This window comes from Siniperca chuatsi, linkage group LG23, assembly GCF_020085105.1.
Source record: "Siniperca chuatsi isolate FFG_IHB_CAS linkage group LG23, ASM2008510v1, whole genome shotgun sequence".
Taxonomy (NCBI): Eukaryota; Metazoa; Chordata; class Actinopteri; order Centrarchiformes; family Sinipercidae; genus Siniperca; species Siniperca chuatsi.
Window position 1 is genome coordinate 17,595,827 of NC_058064.1, and position 19,966 is coordinate 17,615,792.

Sequence of the window (19,966 nt, forward strand, 5' to 3'; positions counted from 1 at the left end):
AATCCTGCATTCTGTGAGGACAGAAGAAAAAAACATCCACCAGAGTGCGCCATTGAGCGAGAGAAAAGAATGCAGACCCAGAAGAGGAGTCCCAAAAGTAGATGCTCTTCACTGAGCTTGAGTGGGCTCAAGTAGATTATACAGAGCCAGGAAAGATATGACCTCATGTGGAGCTACATGCTGCAAGATCTGAGGAAGAGTCAAGCATATTTCATTTCTGAACCAGTTCAGAGAGTGAGGCAGCCGCTGATTATCACTCTAATCATCATCAACACCCGCTTATTCTTTTCAACCACCACCACCACCACCACCACCACCAGCAGCATTGTCTACATCATGCCACTATACAACATGCCACCGAGATCACAGAGTACAGCAGTGATTAGCCAAACAGCAGTGGGTTTATTTGAGGAGACACGCAATCATCGCAATCACCGCAATTAAGTCCAGCCATGTACCCACCACAAAAAGACTATTATTTATATCATGCTGTGGTTGTGTAAAATGCCTCATATTATAAATGCATAGCCACTTTTAATAGGAAGCAAAAGTAATTTTCTTTATAGGATATATATTTCAAGAAAGGGTGCTCTTAGGTGTTTCATTTTACCGTTAAACATGGGCTGGGTTGTATGCATCAGCACCCTGAGAAGAGAGGAGGTGGTGAATGACTTGTAGACTGACTCAGCGAGTGTGTTGCTGGCGGTTGCTGCCCTTGCTGTGATCCAGAGGGGGGAGGGGGTGGAGGAAACCGAGGTGATCGTTTCTGGTAGAGGTTTGTTCGCAGGGGCATCGCTGTCTTCAGAGGACGGCGGGGAGACTTTGTCCACTTTATTACCTGTGGGACAGAACGTACATAATGATGATATGACATGATACGTCGAGACATGGCACAACGTGACCTGACATGATGTGATTTTTCATGATGACCTAACGTGACTCAACATGATGTTACCACATGATGTGACGTCACATGAAAAGGCATGGTATAATGTCACAACATGACAAAAAATGACAGAAGATCTGACATGCCATGATGTAATGTAATGTAGGATGTCATGTGACGTGATGTAATGAGACATCCCATCACATGATATATTATGAATGGATGAATTAAGTTTATATTATTGTGTCATGCATCCAACTATGCTTAGCTCACATCGGCTTACAAGAAACCACCAATTCATATAAGCTAGATCCAGAATACTGCATTTTCAAACAATAAAAAAAATATAGAAAATCAATTCCAGTAATTTTAAGATTTTAAGATTCATAATGTATGTAATATAAAATTCATAAATTGCTGACAAAATATTTACTGAATATTACTGGAGAAATCCGAGTAAATACTAGTTAAATAGTCCATCTTGCCGTCTTTTCTGGGCTTTTGAGACAGTGTTAGCAAACACAAGTGAACAGCCATCCAATAGGCATTCGTTATAATGATTACAACTTAAGCAGCAGTAGCCGTTCATATCATTTATTTGAAACATTTATCAAATTTATAAATTTAAAATTAAGCTATAAAAAGTCAACACACAATCTAAACATGTCAGTGTTGATACTGGTGTTCAGAAATACTTTATTGATCCCTCGAGGGGAATCTGAGCAGAATCAGTGGCAAGCATCCAGTGGATGAAAAGTCTTCTCCTGCTACCCATTTAAATATGTATGAGCTGAAATTCCTCCCTGGCCCTGCACGAAGAACTGCAGTAGCAGCACCAACCCGAGATGTGTTTGGTAAACACGAGCGCCAATAAAAGAAAAAGCTCTTCCAATCAAATCTGACCTGGCACCACAGCAGCAGCAGGCACTGTTGCGGCAGAGGTGGTGGTTTCTAGTGGAGAGTTGTTGACTGTGTCTTCATAGAAGATATCTGTGACTTGGATGTCCTCCACAGGAGGGGTGTAGAGGTCCGACTGGGAAGAAGGGAGGCCACTTTCACCGGCTTGGTCTGATGGACCGTGATCCCTTGACTGCAAGTAGAAGAGGCAGTGCGCAGTTTAAACTAAAACATATTAGTCTGGTATTGTGGGGGAAAAAACACTACAAGCAACTTCGCATTTCCATTTTATGTGCTAGCTATTTGTTTCAGCATTAGGTATTACATTTAATCAGGATTAAGGATGAAGGAAATAAAAACACTGAGAAAAAGTGTTTTGTGAACTACCTGATTTGGCAGCACTGACAATGAGGCCTCTTCTGTGATTTGTCGGCGGATCGTTGGCAGGGTGGTTGTCCGAGCAACTGGAAACAGGAAGCCCGGCTGCTCAGTTACTTCAGTTACCCATATTGCACCGTTGCCGTCAAAACCCACTTTAGTGAACGGCCGGTGTGTTGGGATCCTCCGGTCCTCGTCAATCCAGTTCTGGTCCATATCATCGGGTTTAGACCTGTTCCGGCCCGGTTTCTTTTTCCCATTCGTGTTGAGTCGAGTTTTCGGTAGAACGGCAGACTCAGAGGGAGTCTTTGGGCTTGAACGGGTGCTGACCTGGACCGGGAGGTTCTGGTTCGCTTGGGTTTGGTCTCTGGCCTGGCTCTGGTGGTGTGTAGGTTGGTTCTGGTAAACCCTGGTCTGCTCCACTGGGATCTCCTCCACAGGGCTGTGGTCCTCTGGAGACAAATATACCTGATTCTGGTTCTCTGGCTTCTCCCATCTGGCTTTAGATGAGACCTACACAAGGAAAAAAGCACTACTGTGTGGAGCTGTGTCGCAAGATGTTTGGTTATATACTGTATATGATTACGAGGAACAGGCCTTGTTGAAGGAGTAATAAAAACATCTAAGGATTTTTACGCTATCATCGCTTCTTCCTTAAATAAGTGAATATAAACATCCTACCAAAGGCACAATGGTGGTGCAATCATTTTGTTTACTTCTTCAACATTCAAATGAACTGATAATAAGACACAAGTGATCTCCATTAATGCAGTGTGGAAGAGCACAGGCTGTACTGGTTCTCTCAGTGAGAAAAACATGGTAACCTCACAGTCTTTCTTTCTTCTTTCTTTTTTTTTAATCTCTCCTAAACATACTGGAAAGTCCCTTATAACCTTTTGTACTGCTCTCCAAACACTAAATGACAAGCCTCTACTGATATAATTACGATCATTTGCATAATAATTAGGTTCACTGATATGACTGAATACAGGGCAAACTTCAGCACTGCAAAATAATTCGGCACAATGAATGCCAGCGTGCAGAGTGAAGTCAGGTGCAACCACAGACACACAGACTGTCCTACCTCCCTGTTGCCTTTCAAATCTTTTGTGACAGCGTCGGGATCTGAATCACTTTCTAGAGAGAGAGGAAAGAAAGACTTACTTTAATTGCAGTAAATGTAACAGTTAAAATTTATGCTCTTACTTTGTTTTTTGTGTGTGTGTGTGTGTGTGTGTGTGTGTTTGTGTCTTTGTACCAGGGTCTTCTAACGGCATGTCTACTATAATCTGGTCGCTCCATCGTCCTCTGAGTCCGTTGGTGCAGACAGCAACTACCTGAACCACATAGCTGCTGTTGGCCAGCAGGCTGGGGATGATAGCACCCTATAAAGTCAAAGAGGTGAGTTTATTAGTGGCACCCAAAAGTTTTTGGTCTGACGTACACCCACAACCCGATCAGATGAGCTCCTGCACCCATTCATCAACACCACCCCTCATGTTACAAATGTATTCATTTGAATCCATTTTAAACATGGTGTTATTGAACACTTTTAATTATATAAAGACGATATTGTTGCAATAATGATCCCGGAATTGTTGATGTTTAGGTTTGGTCTGTTTTTTCTTTAGATTTGGTCATGTTGGCATTCATACTTCTACCACTTGAAGAGGCAGTACTGGACGTTTCAACCAGTGCTCTAGCACTTTTAACTATCTATATCTATTTCTCTCCTCGCTTGCTAACTAGTTTTCATGCACTCAGTGGTGTTAAGGTGTTACAACGGCCTCCGGTCAGCGGGGAGGGTGTCCTGTGCAGGCGGCTTATCATAGGTGCTTTCACCTATTTATTGAGACAATTGTAAGGCAATTTGTAATCATATATTTGTGGTTGTTTTCTTACAAAATTTAAATATGTAGATGTTCTTTAAAAAAAAATCAATATGATGAGATTCTCCATAATCTCCATAATCTTTCCACATGCCCCCTGGTAACATACTTCCTGGGTACAAGGTCACCTGGTTCGGAATCACTGATTTAAATATCTCTGCTGTGAAATGTCCCTCCACTTTTAATACATATGTACAAATCATATATTAATAGCACTAATGATGACTTGTTGACTATTAAAAGTTTTGGGAAAGAAATTTCCCATAAACACTGCTAACAATGCTGTATTTGACTTTACAATACATTATCCTTAATGAGAATATACTTTCAAGTTGCACATATGCCTATAATAATTGCATAAAAGCCACCTCATGGTCTATATTTTTACAATATGGACTTGAGTGCATCCCTGTTGATGGTAATCAAGTCATAATGTAGTCGAAATTGCATTAGCACAGTGTTTGCAAATCTTAAAATAATAAATAATGCCCCTTGTGGTTTTTTATTAGATGTTTTCATTTTTATGTGTGGTGTGTTAAGCTTTTATCTTAAATTTGCTAAATAATATATGATGTATTGTAAAGCAGAAATATAATATTAAAAAAATATATTGGCTGTAAAACTTCAACATAAAGAGCCTTTAAAAAATAACTACCACTCGAAAAACAAATGTAAAAACGTAAATACTAAATAAAGCTACAAACAAAAGGTGGGCTTTACATTTTACAACAGTCCTTCATTTGTGCCATATTGGGTTGGTCTGAATATTGACGACTCGGAGTCTACATACATGCACATACACACACAGGTATGCATGAAGAGGATGCAGAGGACAGGGTTAGATGGAGGCACATGATTCGCTGTGGCGACCCCTGAAAGGGAACAGCCAAAAGGAAAAGAAGACGATACACAGATATTGCTGGTCACATTAAGGGATGCTCGGTGACTCGTTAAGAGGTCAAGATTGATTGTCACCATCAATAAATTGATGACTTTGATCAATCCAGATCCCAACAGCAGTCACAATGTGAGAGTGACAGATAGAGAGTGAGAGTAGATGGATGGTTGATAGAATTCTAACAAAGTATGTTCTAATATTTCTTGCAGGAGAAAAGGGAATGACTGTAATTTCAACCTATTATCTATTTATAAGTCAAATGTACCTCTGTGGACTGTAGATAATGGTGCAAAACATTGGTTGAAATTACATGCAGTCAAAGGTGAGTGCAATGGGTGCTGTTTGTAAGGTGATGTTTTTTCTGTTTTAGGGAGCGATTTTTGTACCACATCCTGGTCGCCGTCTGTCCTGTACTCCTGCTTGCTCTGGTCTTGGCCCTGCAGCCTCTGGTAGGTGATGGTGTACCAGTCGATGGTTGTGTCATAAACCACGCGGGGGCGCTCCCACGTTACCATGATGGTTGTGTCGTTCTGGGCATCAGCCTGAATGTTCTCTGGCTCCGAGCTGCAGGCTAGAGATAGAAGAAAGAGGAAAAAGAGGGCAGGATTGGTAAAAATTTTAAATATTGATTAGTGCGTTAAAGCCTGAAAGAAAGAGACGGGGAAAAAAATTAAAGGACCAGGCACAACTGAATATCTAAATCTGAACAGCACAGAAACAGTGCAACATCTCACATTAAAGGTTATATTAATAAAATATTTATGTAGAAGAATATTTAAAAAAAAAAAAAAAAAAACATCCACAGAGCTTTTAGAAAGGTGTGGAATAAAAGTATCACTTTTCCTAAAAAAAAAAAAAGATGATTGTGAATTAATCATTTTAAAAATTTTGACGGGTCCAAAATAAATGTTTTGTTTATCTCTGTGTGAGATGTCTGACGTTTGGTCCCTGCTTCTAACAAGGCTTGTGAGCCAACAGTATAATGATATTGGTATCACGTGGTATAGTTACCAGTTAGTGTGGGAAAAAAGGACACTGACGCTAGCACATATTAGCTATCTTAGCTTTATCGTCTGAATAACAATAACCCATAAAATTACAGTTCTGCATATTTAAACAAAATAAACAACAACTACCAGCAGTCATAGTCCTTAAAACCTTAACGAATGTGTTGTCACCGGTTAGATTGTCAAAATTCGAAAAAATAACAGCTTCAATCCCTGACAAGCTAAGTTAGCATTAGTGACGGCTGCGTTCAGTTACCTAATGTTATAGTTCCCTCAAACAATGTAATGTTATAACAAGGATGCATATCAGAGGGGATTTAGAAGTGGACTAGGGTCCGACATAACCGACGGTCCAGGGCCAGTACAAGTTTATGTTGGGCAAGTTGATTGACCATTCACTGGTCCGTCCGGGCTGGAGGTTGACTGGTCTGCTTATAAAAAGACGGTTGCTCTTCTTTAAGAAAGGAGTGGACGTGGGATCCCAATATATTACCAATATGTCATGTCGAAGGTAAATTAAAGTTCAGAACTACTATAAATCTGCTCATTATAGTGTTTAGACCCAAAACGTGACATTATTGAGGGTGTCATCTCATATAGCAGTCTAACATTAGCCCTATTATGAGACAGTTGATTGAAATGTCATTTTACAGTTAAGTGTTGGAATATAGAGCCCCTATAATTATTAAATTATGGGGGGAAAAGGGTTACCTAAAGCTAGCTAACCATATCCTAAGATTACCATAGATAACGTTACATGAAACACCACCGCATAAAGTAACCTAAATCTATAGCTAATGTATAGCTATATGTTGCACAATGAATTAATTACTCTATCAAGATTCATCACTTGACATAACAGAGTCTGAGTCTCACTCCACTCGACCATGAAATATGCAGGTTGTGCAACGAACTGGCAACCACTGGAATGGAATGGAAGGGGGAGTCATCTAGTGGCTGGATGTTATCAGTGTTATCAATGGCACCTTTAAGTTCAGTGTTGCTGAAGGTAACTTGGTGTTAATCGACTGTATTGAGATTGGAAGAAAGCAGGAATACATTTTAAAAAGCCGTGCTCAAGAGGTGAGTGTGGCAATGAGTGGGAGGTGCTTGCATGTGTGTGTATGGCTGCATGAATTTGTTAAAGGCAAAAAGACCCTTTTCTGAATTTCTGAATACTTTATTTCAATTTCAAAAAGAGCAGCAAAATAAATTGCCTGCGCTGAGAGCAGGGGCACTAAACTACAAAGTCGAGCTCCCTGGCAACCCAAAAGACCCACTTTACATGAGGGTCTACTTTATGAAGATGGAGAGCATCGTGAATTCTATCTTTTGGTGATCAACACTAGGCTGACCTTGGAGGAGAGCATTACAGCTACAGACGAACTAGAAGATAGGCATGGAAAAAAATAAGATTAATACTGTAATATTTATATTGATTTTCTCCACCATGCTGCCCAAAATTTGGCATAAATTAGATAAGTGAAAAGATTTAGAGCTTTGGAGAAGTGGATATTCTGGGTTGAACTCTTTAAAGCCTAATAAGGAAGAATTTTTTAATAGTACAAAATCATAACATGCTGTATCTGCTGGGAGTTAACAGGGCCATTGATCAATACCAGTGGCTCAGCCTGCTGGCTGCTGAGATCTCTTTCTGGCTTGTTTTAAAACTAAAACTCAGTGTGAGCAGGCAAGTGATGGTACATGACTTTTCAGCTCCAAAGACTAAAAAGTATGCCATCAAAGTAAGCTCAGTGTAAGGTAATTGTAAAAAATGTATTCTGTAAATGTGTGTATGCCTATAGGCATTATGCCCACTCCCAAGTCAAAACAGGCTCATCACAGAGAACGAGAAGACTGAAACGAAAGCAAAACTGTGAACTGAGAGCACAGGTGGAAAAGACACATGAAAGCAGCTGAAGGATCAGAGAACGGAAATCAGTTATTTTATCTAAACCCACGGATATTCAATTTAGAATGATATAGAAAATAGTTATTAATAATTATTAGTCAATTGTCAAATAAATTAATCGTTTCAGCTCTATTATTTTTCGTTCTTATGGTTTTGGGTTTACGTTCATGCTTTGGAAATACCATTCACAGAATTTTTTGTTTTCATTTATGATAAGGTTTTTGAACATTTACATTCCCCTAAGCTTAATTTGACTCCAGAAAAAAAGCATCATTCTCTAGCCAAAACAAACTTAACTTCTTTAACATGGTGCTATATTATCATATCTTAGCGATACGGCAAGGTACTAAGAAGTATAGAATTTTATTTAAAAGTCCACAAGATGCCCTTTGACTGTGCCATATGCTTCCTGAACAAGTTCTAATCATAGAAATGTGGGTGCTGGACCTCCATTTGGCTCAGTTAGCTAAGGTGTGTACAGTACCATGTCACCACAACATAATGTTTAAACCTAGTCTGTGACTTTAGCAAATAAAGCAGAAACACCATAAAATTAGTGGGTAACACCAAGGTGCCCATGTGCAAGGCAGTGATTCCCTGTTTGTTTCAGTGAGCTTCAAGCTGTGACAGCTGCTGAAGACCCATTCAACATGGATCCACAGATTATAATGAACTGAATTGACTGAAAATGATTTAAAAGTAGAAATAAACGATAAAGAAACAAACGAGCAAACGTTTTGTTTGGGTGTTTGATGACGTACTGGGTGTGAGCACGTCCTCCACTCCGGTGTACGAGGCAAACACCTGACCCATGAACTGCTGCTGCTGCTCCCTGAAGTTGTTCTGCAGGTAATCCGTCAGCATCACATATCCAGCCTGCTCCATCGTCATCACCTCACAAAACACCTCCAACTGCGTACAGAGAGAGACAGAGAGAAGACAGAGGAAAGAGAGAAAAGAAAGATGCATCTTCCATGTTTCTCTACAGTTGCCAAAATAAACCCAACACTAATGCTTGTGTTTTTTTGTTTAAGAGACCTGTGTTGGTGCCTAGCGGGTGCAGAGAGACAGAGCTGCTCTATTTTTGGTTAGCTACAATGTGCCCGTGTCATGCCTTGCCACCCTCCGTTTCAATCATGCAAACACAGACAAACACACACAAAAAAAATGCACATAGAATATACACACAACCACTTTCATGACCTCATTCACTCTCCATTACTCTGCTGTATAATTGATGATTATTACACAGATGATTTCATCAGAGGTCCTTACACGTCTTCAGCCTGGAACTAAGCTGCAGTAACGTTACAGCTTGTGTTGTCGCTGCATGACAGGCCTTTTTTTTACCAGATCATGCTACTACAAAAACTCTATTCTGTAAATTCACATTTTGTCTAAACCTGTCACACTGCAATGCTTCAATGTGACATCTTGTCCTTATTTTGTGCACAGATGTCAAATACAGCTGACCTGTAACCAGCCACAAACTGAAACCAGATGCTACAGGCAGCAGATGTCAACTTTGTCCATTTTAAGAAAGTCTTCTTTTTACACGTAATACTAAAGCAATGTAGATCAACGTTTACATAACCAAAAAAATCCCAATGTAAACTTTTCTTTTTTCATTATGTCGAAGCACTACATGACTATGACTGCATACGTTTAACTGAAAATTTGCATCATAAAGCTTGCAGGCTTTAACCAGACACAATGCTACATCAATTTAGTAGTTAGAGCCGCTGTCATTGATTTGAAAAGAAGCTTTTTCTTCATGACTGTCGGCTGTGCTGGAGTAAGTGCTAATGCTTAAAGGTACATTTAAAGACAAGTTAAAAGAGTGAATGAGAACCAGTGTTACTCAAGCTGACTCTTTATTCCAGGACTTCAGTCAAGGTAAAACATTATTCTGTATGTTGAGATGTTCAGAAAGAAATGAGCATTGGTTAGTGGCAGTGGACACTTGTGCGAGTGTGATAAAAACCTACTGACCTGTGTTTCTGATATGGCCACAGTGTGTTTAAAGACGATCCATTCCACCGTTTCAGAGCAGGGAGGTGCAGTTAGTGAGCCATTGTAGATGTAATATTTATCTGTGTTATTAGGCAGCAAGGACCGCAAGGTGAAAGCTTCCATCGACCCGCTCTTACCTGGTAAAAAAAAAGCCCCATCAGTAACAAAATGTCACAACAAACAGCAAATATTTTGTCCCAAGCTGTAAGAGCACCTGGGACCAAGCATTTAAAAAATGTCTGACTGTATGTTAAGTCTATGATATGCATCATTATATTCATTAAAAGCCAATCAGCAATCTTTTGTAATTTCATCGTTTAGGAGAATAAAGCAGATTTTTTTGAGCAATAATGTTCTCACACTTGCTGAAACAACACTGCTTGTCTGGTAAAAATATTTTAAATCTATTTTCTATTAATTTAAATTTATTTTGTCAATGAAATGTACCTACAGTACTAATTCTGTTAATATATAATATTAAAATTTTGAACACTAATGGATAGGACTACATTGTCTCAGACTCTAATTTATTGTCATTTTGTAGAATTTCTTGATTTACCTTTAAACTCGTTATTTGGTTGCTCTACTAGATTTGATCCCAACTGCAGTTGGTAACAAACATTACATTTTGCTTTTCTTTTAGTCAGGGACACCATTGTTCTGCTGCTTTCGCTGGTGATTGAACACAAATATTCTCCTGAACATAAACATGATTTTGTCTGGTAAAGAGAAAATGAAATACTTATTTAAATTTGTCCCTGGAACCTCTTAATAGTGTGCCACCTTTTTGCTCAGTGTAAAGCAAGTATCACTTCTCTTACTCCAGGATGGTCAGATGTCAGAGTTTAGGTACAGCTACAGTATAGCAACCCTGGGCTGCTCATACATAAGTGCTACAGCAGAGGTTATCTTTGCCAAAACGCAGGATTTTAGCTACTTTCTTTGTAGAGGACATGTGTTTATTTTTACACAGAAGTGACCTACCAAACCGGCTGACAGTGTTGATGGCCTCTATAACAGGACTGAAGTTCTCGTTGTCTTCCAAGCTGATCTGTGGAAAAGAGCATGAGCTTCTGTTGTGGAATTCATAGACAGGCAAATATACACTTTTATTGTAATCACTTTGCTTTTAGTTATTTGAGGACAAACAGACTGATCTCTAACTCTGGGGCGCAATCAACAGGTCGACCTACCTCAAAGAGCACAGCCAAGGCAGCGGTCCTCCCTCCTTCCCTAATAGCATCATCCAGACTTTGGAAGTCATCTGGATCATAACAGTAAATCTGCATCTGAACGAGAGCAAGAAACAGGTAGGTTAGCTGAACTCAGGCTTCATTGGTAAACAAATGTATGAACAATAAATGTGTTGATGGATAGACAAACAGATGCTGTGTATTTCTGTACCTCCAGAGGGTATTTCATCCCATTCAGGCTGTGTTCAGACCCATCTGACGTTGCATTGCAGCGACCCCAGTGAAAGGTGATTCTACCAACACGGAACCTGGAGCTCAGCCCTCCTCCACTCACAAAAAACTCTCCCTCCACACTGATGGCCACTAAAACACACACATGCACTAAAGTTGAACCTTTATTTAAACCACCCTGTTGTTCCAGAGCAGAAACGGGAAATGCAAAAAATTTGTTTCATTGAAGTGAAAGGACCAAGGGGCATATGAGGGGCTGTACAAGCCATAATACATTCTGCTCTCATGCACATGCAGTCAATGTATACATTACATATAATATATGCATGTAAGAAGAAAATGTATGTATGTCTGAAGAAAACATATGCATGTAAGAGAAGACTGAGTGCATGTGTGAGACAGACTATAGTGGAAACAGATGGCAGCTAATTTATCGCGCTGTGATTGGCTGAGAAGCTTGAGGTCAGGTCTGAGGGGAGGGGGCGAGGAAAGCGTGATTTACGTCTGCATACAGAACGCCATTCTTCCTGAATGAGCTGTCCTCTCGTCCGCTCTAAACCTCTGGCATCACCGCAAACCTACGGCAAAGGCTTCCATGAGTTCACCGGGAACTCTCGAACTGCAAGTAAGTCTGTTTCTCTCTGCCGCTGTTTTCTCACATAGAACCGGGCTGGGTTAAAGTTAACTTTTAACTTATGCTGGTCAGACAGAAGCTTGCTGCAGCTAGCGCTAGCCATGTGACAGCTAGCAATCGTCGGGCTCTATGTGAACAAACATAGGCTATATCAAGATATATATGGTATTATGGGATTTATTCAAGAGCGTGTTCTTTCAATTTTAGAGCATGACTTATTGATTTCAGTTCAGATTTTGTAATGCTTTCCCTCAAAACCCTGCCTCGCACTCAAATAGCACTTAGATGCTCTGCTTCTGCTCAAACTGCGTGCTTGTACTCAGATATAGTGTTGCTTGCACAGATTTCCTGCGCTCCAGCTTCAGCCCTTCTCCTTGTGCTCAGGCTGCTGCAAGCAACACTATATCTGAGTGCAAGCACACAGTTTGAGCAGAAGCAGAGCATCTAAGTGCAAGCAGGGGCTATTTGAGTGCGAGGGCAGGGTTTTGAGGGAAAGCATTGCAAAATCTGAACTGAAATCAATAAATTGTGCTCTCAAATTAAAAGAACACGCTCTAGAGTAAAGATAGGAAAATAATCCCATACATATAGTGGAGTAATGGCATCCTAAGCAGAGGATGACGTCACACTCCCACTGTATGTTGTCATCCAAGCTTCTCTGCATGTTAGTGTATGTGAGTCCCTGCCTGTGAAACTGTTGGCTTTGAGGAGAACGATATAACAGCTGGTTCTTTTCTCATATAACGCGGTGAATTAAGGGTTTATTTCGACCAAACCAGAGTTGGTGATTGTTGGAACAGTGGAAAGACGAACAAAGACAGTTTTGGTGAGTTTTATTTTGTTTCTGTCCAATTTGAATAAAGTTTTTAAGATGATCAGCAAGGTAAAATTATTGTTTTGAGTCTGGGGGGCCGTAGCACCCATTTGTTTTGGTCTGAGATGCTGGTGCTCTAGTGCGACATTTAGTGGCAGTGAATGTCGCATACAGCTCCTTTAAACCTGCATTAACTGATTTGTTGGCCACTCAAGCAAACAAAAACAAGTTGTAAACACAAAATTAACATAATATAATATTACCATATATATATAGCCGTGTTTCTGGCCACCTGACGGATGTAGGTCCAATATTCACTCTCCTTTTAGCTCTGTTTTGGTCTCCCCCAACTCCTAAGGGAAATATTTGGCTCTTTAGCTCCACTGTGTTCACCAACTAGTTGCTAACTTTGTCTGTCTGCCTTTTAGTGCTGGGCAGGTAGTGTATAGTGGGTTTTAGAGCTTCTTTGATGCTGTGTCAACAAACACCACAGATGAGAGCAGTGAGACTGAACCAAAACAGTAAAGTTGCGGGCCACAAAACCAAAACGATGCTGAAAGAAATAGAGGATAGAGGAACTGCAGTCGGGTGATAATTCTCTCTGATAATTGTACGAGCCACTCTTGTCACATTACATATCCACTGTGAACCTAAAAATAATAATGAGAGCAGCTAAAAAAATTTTTTAAAAAGGTTTTAATATAAATTATGTGATGATCCTTCTCATATCAAGGCAGACAATAAAATTTACAATAAAGTCCACTTTACCTCTTGGAGGCACATTTGATGCTCAGTTTACTTTGTTGAAGGATAACTCACAACAGGATATAACATTCAGTTTAGTGAGACTATGCAGGCCATACATATTTCTCTCATAATATCATGGCAGCTATGCAATATCTGTTTTAATATGCAATTTCCTCTCTGACTTCTGACTATAGAGGGCACACACACACACACACACACACATGCACACAGACATACACACAGCCCAGGCTGTATTGGAAAGATGGTGTCGATAGCTGAGACAGCTTTCATTTGTTTATCAGGCCAGACATCACTCCACATGCTGCCTTTCCTCTCACTCTCTCTTCACATCGTCCTCATTTCTCCCCCCTGCTCTTTCGCTCTCTATATACATTTTTTCCTCTTGCTCTTTTGTTGCCTCTTTTCAGTTGCTCAGTTTCATCTCTGCCTCTCATCATCGATCTTCCTTCTTTCTCCACATGATCTCTGTACTGCTGTCCCTCTGGTTGCCTCTCTCTCAATTACTTGGTCTCTCCCTCCATCTCTTTCATTGTCTGACTCTTTCTCCTTTAAATCCTCGCCGCTTCTTTCGCTCATTAACCTCTGAGTTATGAATCATTTTCTTCTGCTTCTGGAAAGTTAAGCTTCTTTCCACATCTAGGGATTAAGATGTCATGTTTTACAGCACCAGAATAATGTCAAAATCATTTCCATAGATTGAATCTACTACATACTGTATCTTCCTCCTCTGGCTGCTGCTTTAATATGCGCTTGTCTGGGATTGAAAATAGAAAAAAAAAACCTATATGTTACCCATCAGTACAAGTGAAACAGCTTGTGGTTTGATTCCCTGCAGGATGACATTGCAAACATGGCTTCCACAGCTTGAACTGGACATGTAAAAAAGCTATGCTTGGGTAAAGGTTTTGGTTATGGCCAAATTATGCTTGGTATTCTTATGGATTGTTGAGATTTATTTCTCAAATAAGAAAACGAGGCTCTGCAGGAAAGGTACATAAAGAGGAGGGGACATCAACATACCAGTCTTCCCGTTGTTGTGGATGGTGCTGGACTCTGCTGTCAGTACGTCCCAGCCTTCGAGCTGTAGATTCTGGTACTGCAGCCTTACTTGGGTAAACGTCTCGTCGATGTCCACAGGAGACTGCCTGGCGCTGTTACAGGACAGGTACTTCTTACCCCAGTTGTGCTGGTTCAGGGTACCTGATATATGAGAGAGAAAGTGGCAGATAAATGAAGAGGCAAACTTGTTCAAGGGCTACTGATCAAAAAATGTCAAACTCCCTGAAAACTCGTTATAAAACCTTTTTCTTTTTGATCTGGAAGCTCAGCTGTGTTTGAGAAAAACAGCGGCCCCTTGCTGCTTTGTGACAAAAAGCAATCAAGAAGATTTCCCTCCCAATTCTGAGGGTGATACTCAGACTGAGAGAGTCTACCAATTACCCAAGTGTCTCAAAATAACTTAAATGCAGTCATATTTTATGGATGTCGAAATGCTTCACATAGCGCCTTTAATATACCTGTACAGTACATTTAGAAATGTGTGTTGCTGCTTACAAACAGCATGGCAACTGTTAAATGAGTACAGCTCTAATGAGGGCAGATGGTCAAACTGTAGGTGAAACACGAGGGGTTGGCCCCAGGTCACACTTCATCCTGTGTGTATGTGTGTGTGTGTGTGTGTGTGTGTGTGTGTGTGTGTGAGTGTGCATTGTTAATGCATGAGTGCATGTCTCATGTTCTGTGTACATTTATTCTGTGAATTGTTTTGGGGGAGAGTGCCCAGGATGGATTCTGTTTAAACGTATTGATGTGGTGTGGGTGTGTATTTGTGTCTTTTAACAAGGCTGTGCTTTTCACATGAATAATGTAAAAGAATATGAACAGCATGAGGACAAGCAAAATTTGCAGCCAAACATGCAACACAAAAAACCCAATCAAAACAACACAAAAGAAAAAGATTATTTCTTCTATTTCAGTGCTCATAAGACTCTCATTTAACACAAAGGTCCTGCTAAATATCACAAGCTTTGCCTCAAAGTTGTTGTGAATTGTTTATTTATGAGCGCATGTCTGAATTTATAATTGGTGTTTAAAGGACACGCAGTGTGTGTGAATTAATTCATGACTGCATGTCACACTATCTGCATTTACATCTACTAACATGATGTGTGTATGCTTTTATTGATTATTTTAGAGTATATACAGTACCTTCATTTTGATTTACATGCAGAGTGTGCATGTGCGTAAAATATTAACTCACATGTCCAAGTTACCTGTGCACACACTGAACTGCTGTATATATATTGCGTGCAAGCATGCACAGCTCCTTGTCTTTGAATGAGTAAATGTGTTAATTTACTGTGCATCCAGTCATCCGCTCGTAACATTCAGTCATTTCCTCCAGGCACAGTCAGGGAAGTCTCAGAGAGTAAACCTGTCTTATCTGCATTTATTACGCTGACTAATATTTACATATTGACTAATAGTTAGAATCATAGTAGAGAAGATTGAAAACCTGACTAAATGATGCAATGTATGAATGTACAAAAAAAAGACCATCATAAAGATTAGGCTATACTACTCAGCAACATAATTAAGAATTTGGTTTGATTTCAGGGGGGGAAAAAAGAAAAAAAAGCTATGCTCATTGCTCAATATTTGAAGAAACAGTTAATACATGTCATCATAAGTAAGTCACAGGATAGTTATTTAACAAAACCCTGTGCAGCTGAGTTTTACTTCGATGCACAAGGACCATTCTGTCTAACGCAATGCCACACAAATAAATTTGAATAATTGGATAATGGAAATGCATCATTGGACGCTTCGTGTCCAGTGCTTTGTCAATGGTGTGTGTGTGTGTGTGTGTGTGTGTGTGTGTGTGTGTGTGTGTGTGTGTGTTTTAAAGCATACAGTAAAGACAATGGGTCTAATGAGGTCAGAGCAGATGGTTTAACTGTAACTGATCACACATGACTTAACAGGTATTGGCTTTACATTCCTTGTTGTGTGTGTTGTGTGTGTGTGTGTGGGTGTGTGAGTGTGAGTGAGAGAGAGAGAGAGAGAGAGAGAGAGAGAGAGAGAGAGAGAGAGAGAGAGAGAGAGAGAGAGAGCACTTGTTTCACCCAAGTTCAACTAAATCAATTAGATGTTTGTTGTATTGCTGCCTGGTTTGGCAGCTACAGTTGAACCTGTGGAAACAGACTGAGGATTATGGTGAAAATGTGAATAGTAGTGAATTCACTGGTTCAGCAACAGCCAGCTGTATTATATTTAGAGAATTTGTTTACTAGTCACATATGCAATGTGTACGAGTAGTAATTTCCTCCTGTAACACTGTGGCTTCTGTACACAGCTGAAGTGAGGTTCGGTCTGCTGTTGGGCTGTTTGTCTGATATGAAAATGAAAACGGCACAATTTCAACATTACAGCATGTTAACAATCCTAATGTCAACCATTGGAGGGCATTCACACAACAATCAACAACCAAACTGTCATAAGTCATGGCTTATCCAGAAGGTGCACATATAAGACTGCAGTAGGAGTTTTGCTGAGATTATTTTTCTTAGCCACCCAGAAACCCAAACAACAGACAGACAGGTTACATAGCAACCATAAAATTACACTACACCTAGTCTAGAATTCCAGTAGTCTTGTATAATCCTGCACACAAATAACAGATCACACAGACACAACAGAGAGTGAGGAAGAGACGGCAACTGCAGCTGAAATGTAGCTATTGTTAGGTAGCCAAACACAAAGTAAAAATGGAGATGGGCTACCTTTGTTTGCTGTGAAGAAATGTCTGACTGGAGACACACAAAACTTGATCAGAACCATTTCTAACTTTTTTCAGCCGTTTTGTCAGCTGTCACATTTCAACAGTCACCAAATACATTTACAGTACACAGTGGTATTGCCATGTTTACTGCAGCCTCCTGTCAGTTACAGTGTTTTGAAGTCAACCAAAGAGAGCACATCTGTTGGCTGTCAACCATGTTGATTTAATTGCATCACTGACCATTACCCGCATTTTAAGTTATTTATACTGATATTGAACATGTTTGATTTTGTTGGAACGACAGAAGATAGAAGAAACATATGTTAAAGCAATAATTTGGCATTGTGGGAAATAAACTTATTAGCTGTCTTGCAGAGAGTTAGATGAGAGGATTGATGCCACTCTCATGTTGTCTGCAAATTGGAGATGTATGCACAGATTCAGTAGTCTGGAGCCAGGCTAGGGGGAAACAGCTAGCCTGGCTCACTCAAAAGTAAAAACGACACGCTGTGGTTAGACGAGGAGTTACTTGCTATAGTTACTAAATAGTTACTTGTAACTATTTCTTGGTGACTGATGGCCAATGACTTGTCATGTCCTAGTAACCAAGAAATAGTTACAGCACACACAACTTGTCATTTTTACATTTTAGTTTGTGAACACTGGAGTGAGCCAGGCTAGCTGTTTCCCACTGCTTCCAGTCTTTATGCTAAGCTATGCTAATTGACTCCTGGCTCTAACTCCACAGTTAACGCAACGACATAAGAGCGGTATCAATCTTCTCTTCTAACGTTCAGACAGCTCCTCTCGCTTAAAGGGTCAGTTCACCCAATATATACATATACAGTAGATGCATATATATATATACACTCATACATACCAGTATTTGCTCAGTTACCCCTTGTGGTATTAATTGGTATTGATTGTGGTATTGATATTGATTGGCCATACAGAGTTTTAGTTTCATTAGCCAAGGTATACACATACAGTATCTGCCACTGATACCACTTCAACACGCTAATGCTCGGCATTTTATTATTTTATTAAGAATACAGTGACTGAAGGTGATTGAAGGGGAATGTTGAAATTAAAGATCCCAACAAAATTATCATGTCATGTGTGATTTTGGTTCCACTCTTCTGTTGGGTTATTTAGTTTTATATTTGATCACTGTACGTATTATTGAACATCTTGTCAGTTCCATTGTGACCTACATTTTGTATGAAAGTGCTAGTACTGTACATGTGTGCATATGTGTGTGACTGAGAAATGACAGGGGGTTGTCAGCGTGTCAATGACCACATCTGGCCCCTGCAGCCGCATCCGTCAGCATCATAACACACACAAAAACACACACACCGAGTTACTCTTCTGACGTAACGCTACCATGGCAACAAGTAGCTTACAGGTTGGAGAAAGGAATATAAAAAAATTCCCTGAAGCTAGACTTTCCTGTCTTAAATATAAATAAATCCATAAACACACACATGCACACACACCCACTGGCATTCACAGACAAGTAGTAAAATTTAGATGATTAAATATGGAAATTACATTTCATATCTCTGAGTACCACTTGCTTTTTCACAGTAGTCCCAGAATAAAGTCTGCTGATGCTGCCAGTGTACCTATTGTTGTCAAATTCATATGGGAGACTTTTAAAGAGAGTCTGCAATTCAGATAAAAAATCATTACTATATTGAAAACTATTTTAAACTAAAAGAACACATCACGTCACAAATATATATCACAAACCAAGATCTATAGGAAGGATAGGAAGATATTTGCTCAATAATTTGCTCAAAATCTGTACTCTCATGTTTAGCTGTCTGGGGTTTAATTTATTTATTCATAAAGCGGTCAAGATGAAAATAACCCAATTTCCATCCATCCATCCATTTTCTACCGCTTGGTCCCCGTTAGGGGGTCGCGGGTGACTGGAGCCTATCCCAGTGACTTCGGGCCTTAGGCAGGGCACACCCTGGACAGTGGCCAACTCGTCGCAGATAACCCAATTTGACATTATGATTTGTTTAAAAATCTCATTTTGATCTATGGATTAAAAAGACAGCAAAAGACAGAAAAAAGTAAAGATGTCTGGAAACTTTCTGAAGAAACGTTGCTGCTCTGCAGCAGCTCAAAGAGCAATCAGCTGTTAAAGTGGTCAAGGCAGAAACCATTTACACCTGATGCTGAACACCCCGATCATTTCAGCTCACCCCACACTCTTGAGGGAGGAGAGGTGAGACAAGAGAGGAGGAGTGTGCATGAAGGACAAAGAGGAGGAAGGAGATACAGCAGCAGAGGACACAAAGGTAAGAGTGCAAAGAGGAGCAGAGAGAAGGTTGATCAAGAAAAGACTGAAGAGAAGATACAAGAGTGTAGGAGACAAGATGGGGAGGACGAAGGAAGACAGAGAGAGGACAGAAAGGAGACAAAAAGAAGGAGAGTGGAAGTGTTTTTTATGTGTACACACACTGATATACTGTAGATGTGTGTTTCATTCAGATATACAAAGAAGTGCTCATATACACACATCTGTGTGTACTGTCTGTCTTTCTCTTTCTGCCTACGCTTATACCAATTAAGCTCCCTTGGATGGCACACAGACACACACACACACACACACACACACACACACACACACACACACACAGAGAGAGCT

The 19,966-nt window shown here is 40.0% G+C and overlaps 1 protein-coding gene across 4 annotated transcripts in view; it reads right to left on the reverse strand.

Moving 5' to 3' along the window:
• Window positions 1–19,966, reverse strand: part of ptprz1b (protein tyrosine phosphatase receptor type Z1b) — a 62,576-nt gene that overhangs the window by 10,742 nt on the left and 31,868 nt on the right. For all 4 annotated transcript variants that reach the window (XM_044186819.1, XM_044186818.1, XM_044186821.1 and 1 more), the window contains exons 3-14: window positions 14,541–14,720; window positions 11,285–11,436; window positions 11,074–11,169; window positions 10,865–10,931; window positions 9,860–10,017; window positions 8,629–8,779; window positions 5,335–5,519; window positions 3,420–3,546; window positions 3,246–3,298; window positions 2,171–2,674; window positions 1,790–1,976; window positions 611–838 (exon numbers count right to left, since the gene is read on the reverse strand). In XM_044186819.1, the coding sequence (XP_044042754.1) occupies window positions 611–838; window positions 1,790–1,976; window positions 2,171–2,674; window positions 3,246–3,298; window positions 3,420–3,546; window positions 5,335–5,519; window positions 8,629–8,779; window positions 9,860–10,017; window positions 10,865–10,931; window positions 11,074–11,169; window positions 11,285–11,436; window positions 14,541–14,720 (2,088 nt within the window). The remainder of the gene's footprint in view (window positions 1–610; window positions 839–1,789; window positions 1,977–2,170; window positions 2,675–3,245; window positions 3,299–3,419; window positions 3,547–5,334; window positions 5,520–8,628; window positions 8,780–9,859; window positions 10,018–10,864; window positions 10,932–11,073; window positions 11,170–11,284; window positions 11,437–14,540; window positions 14,721–19,966) is intronic.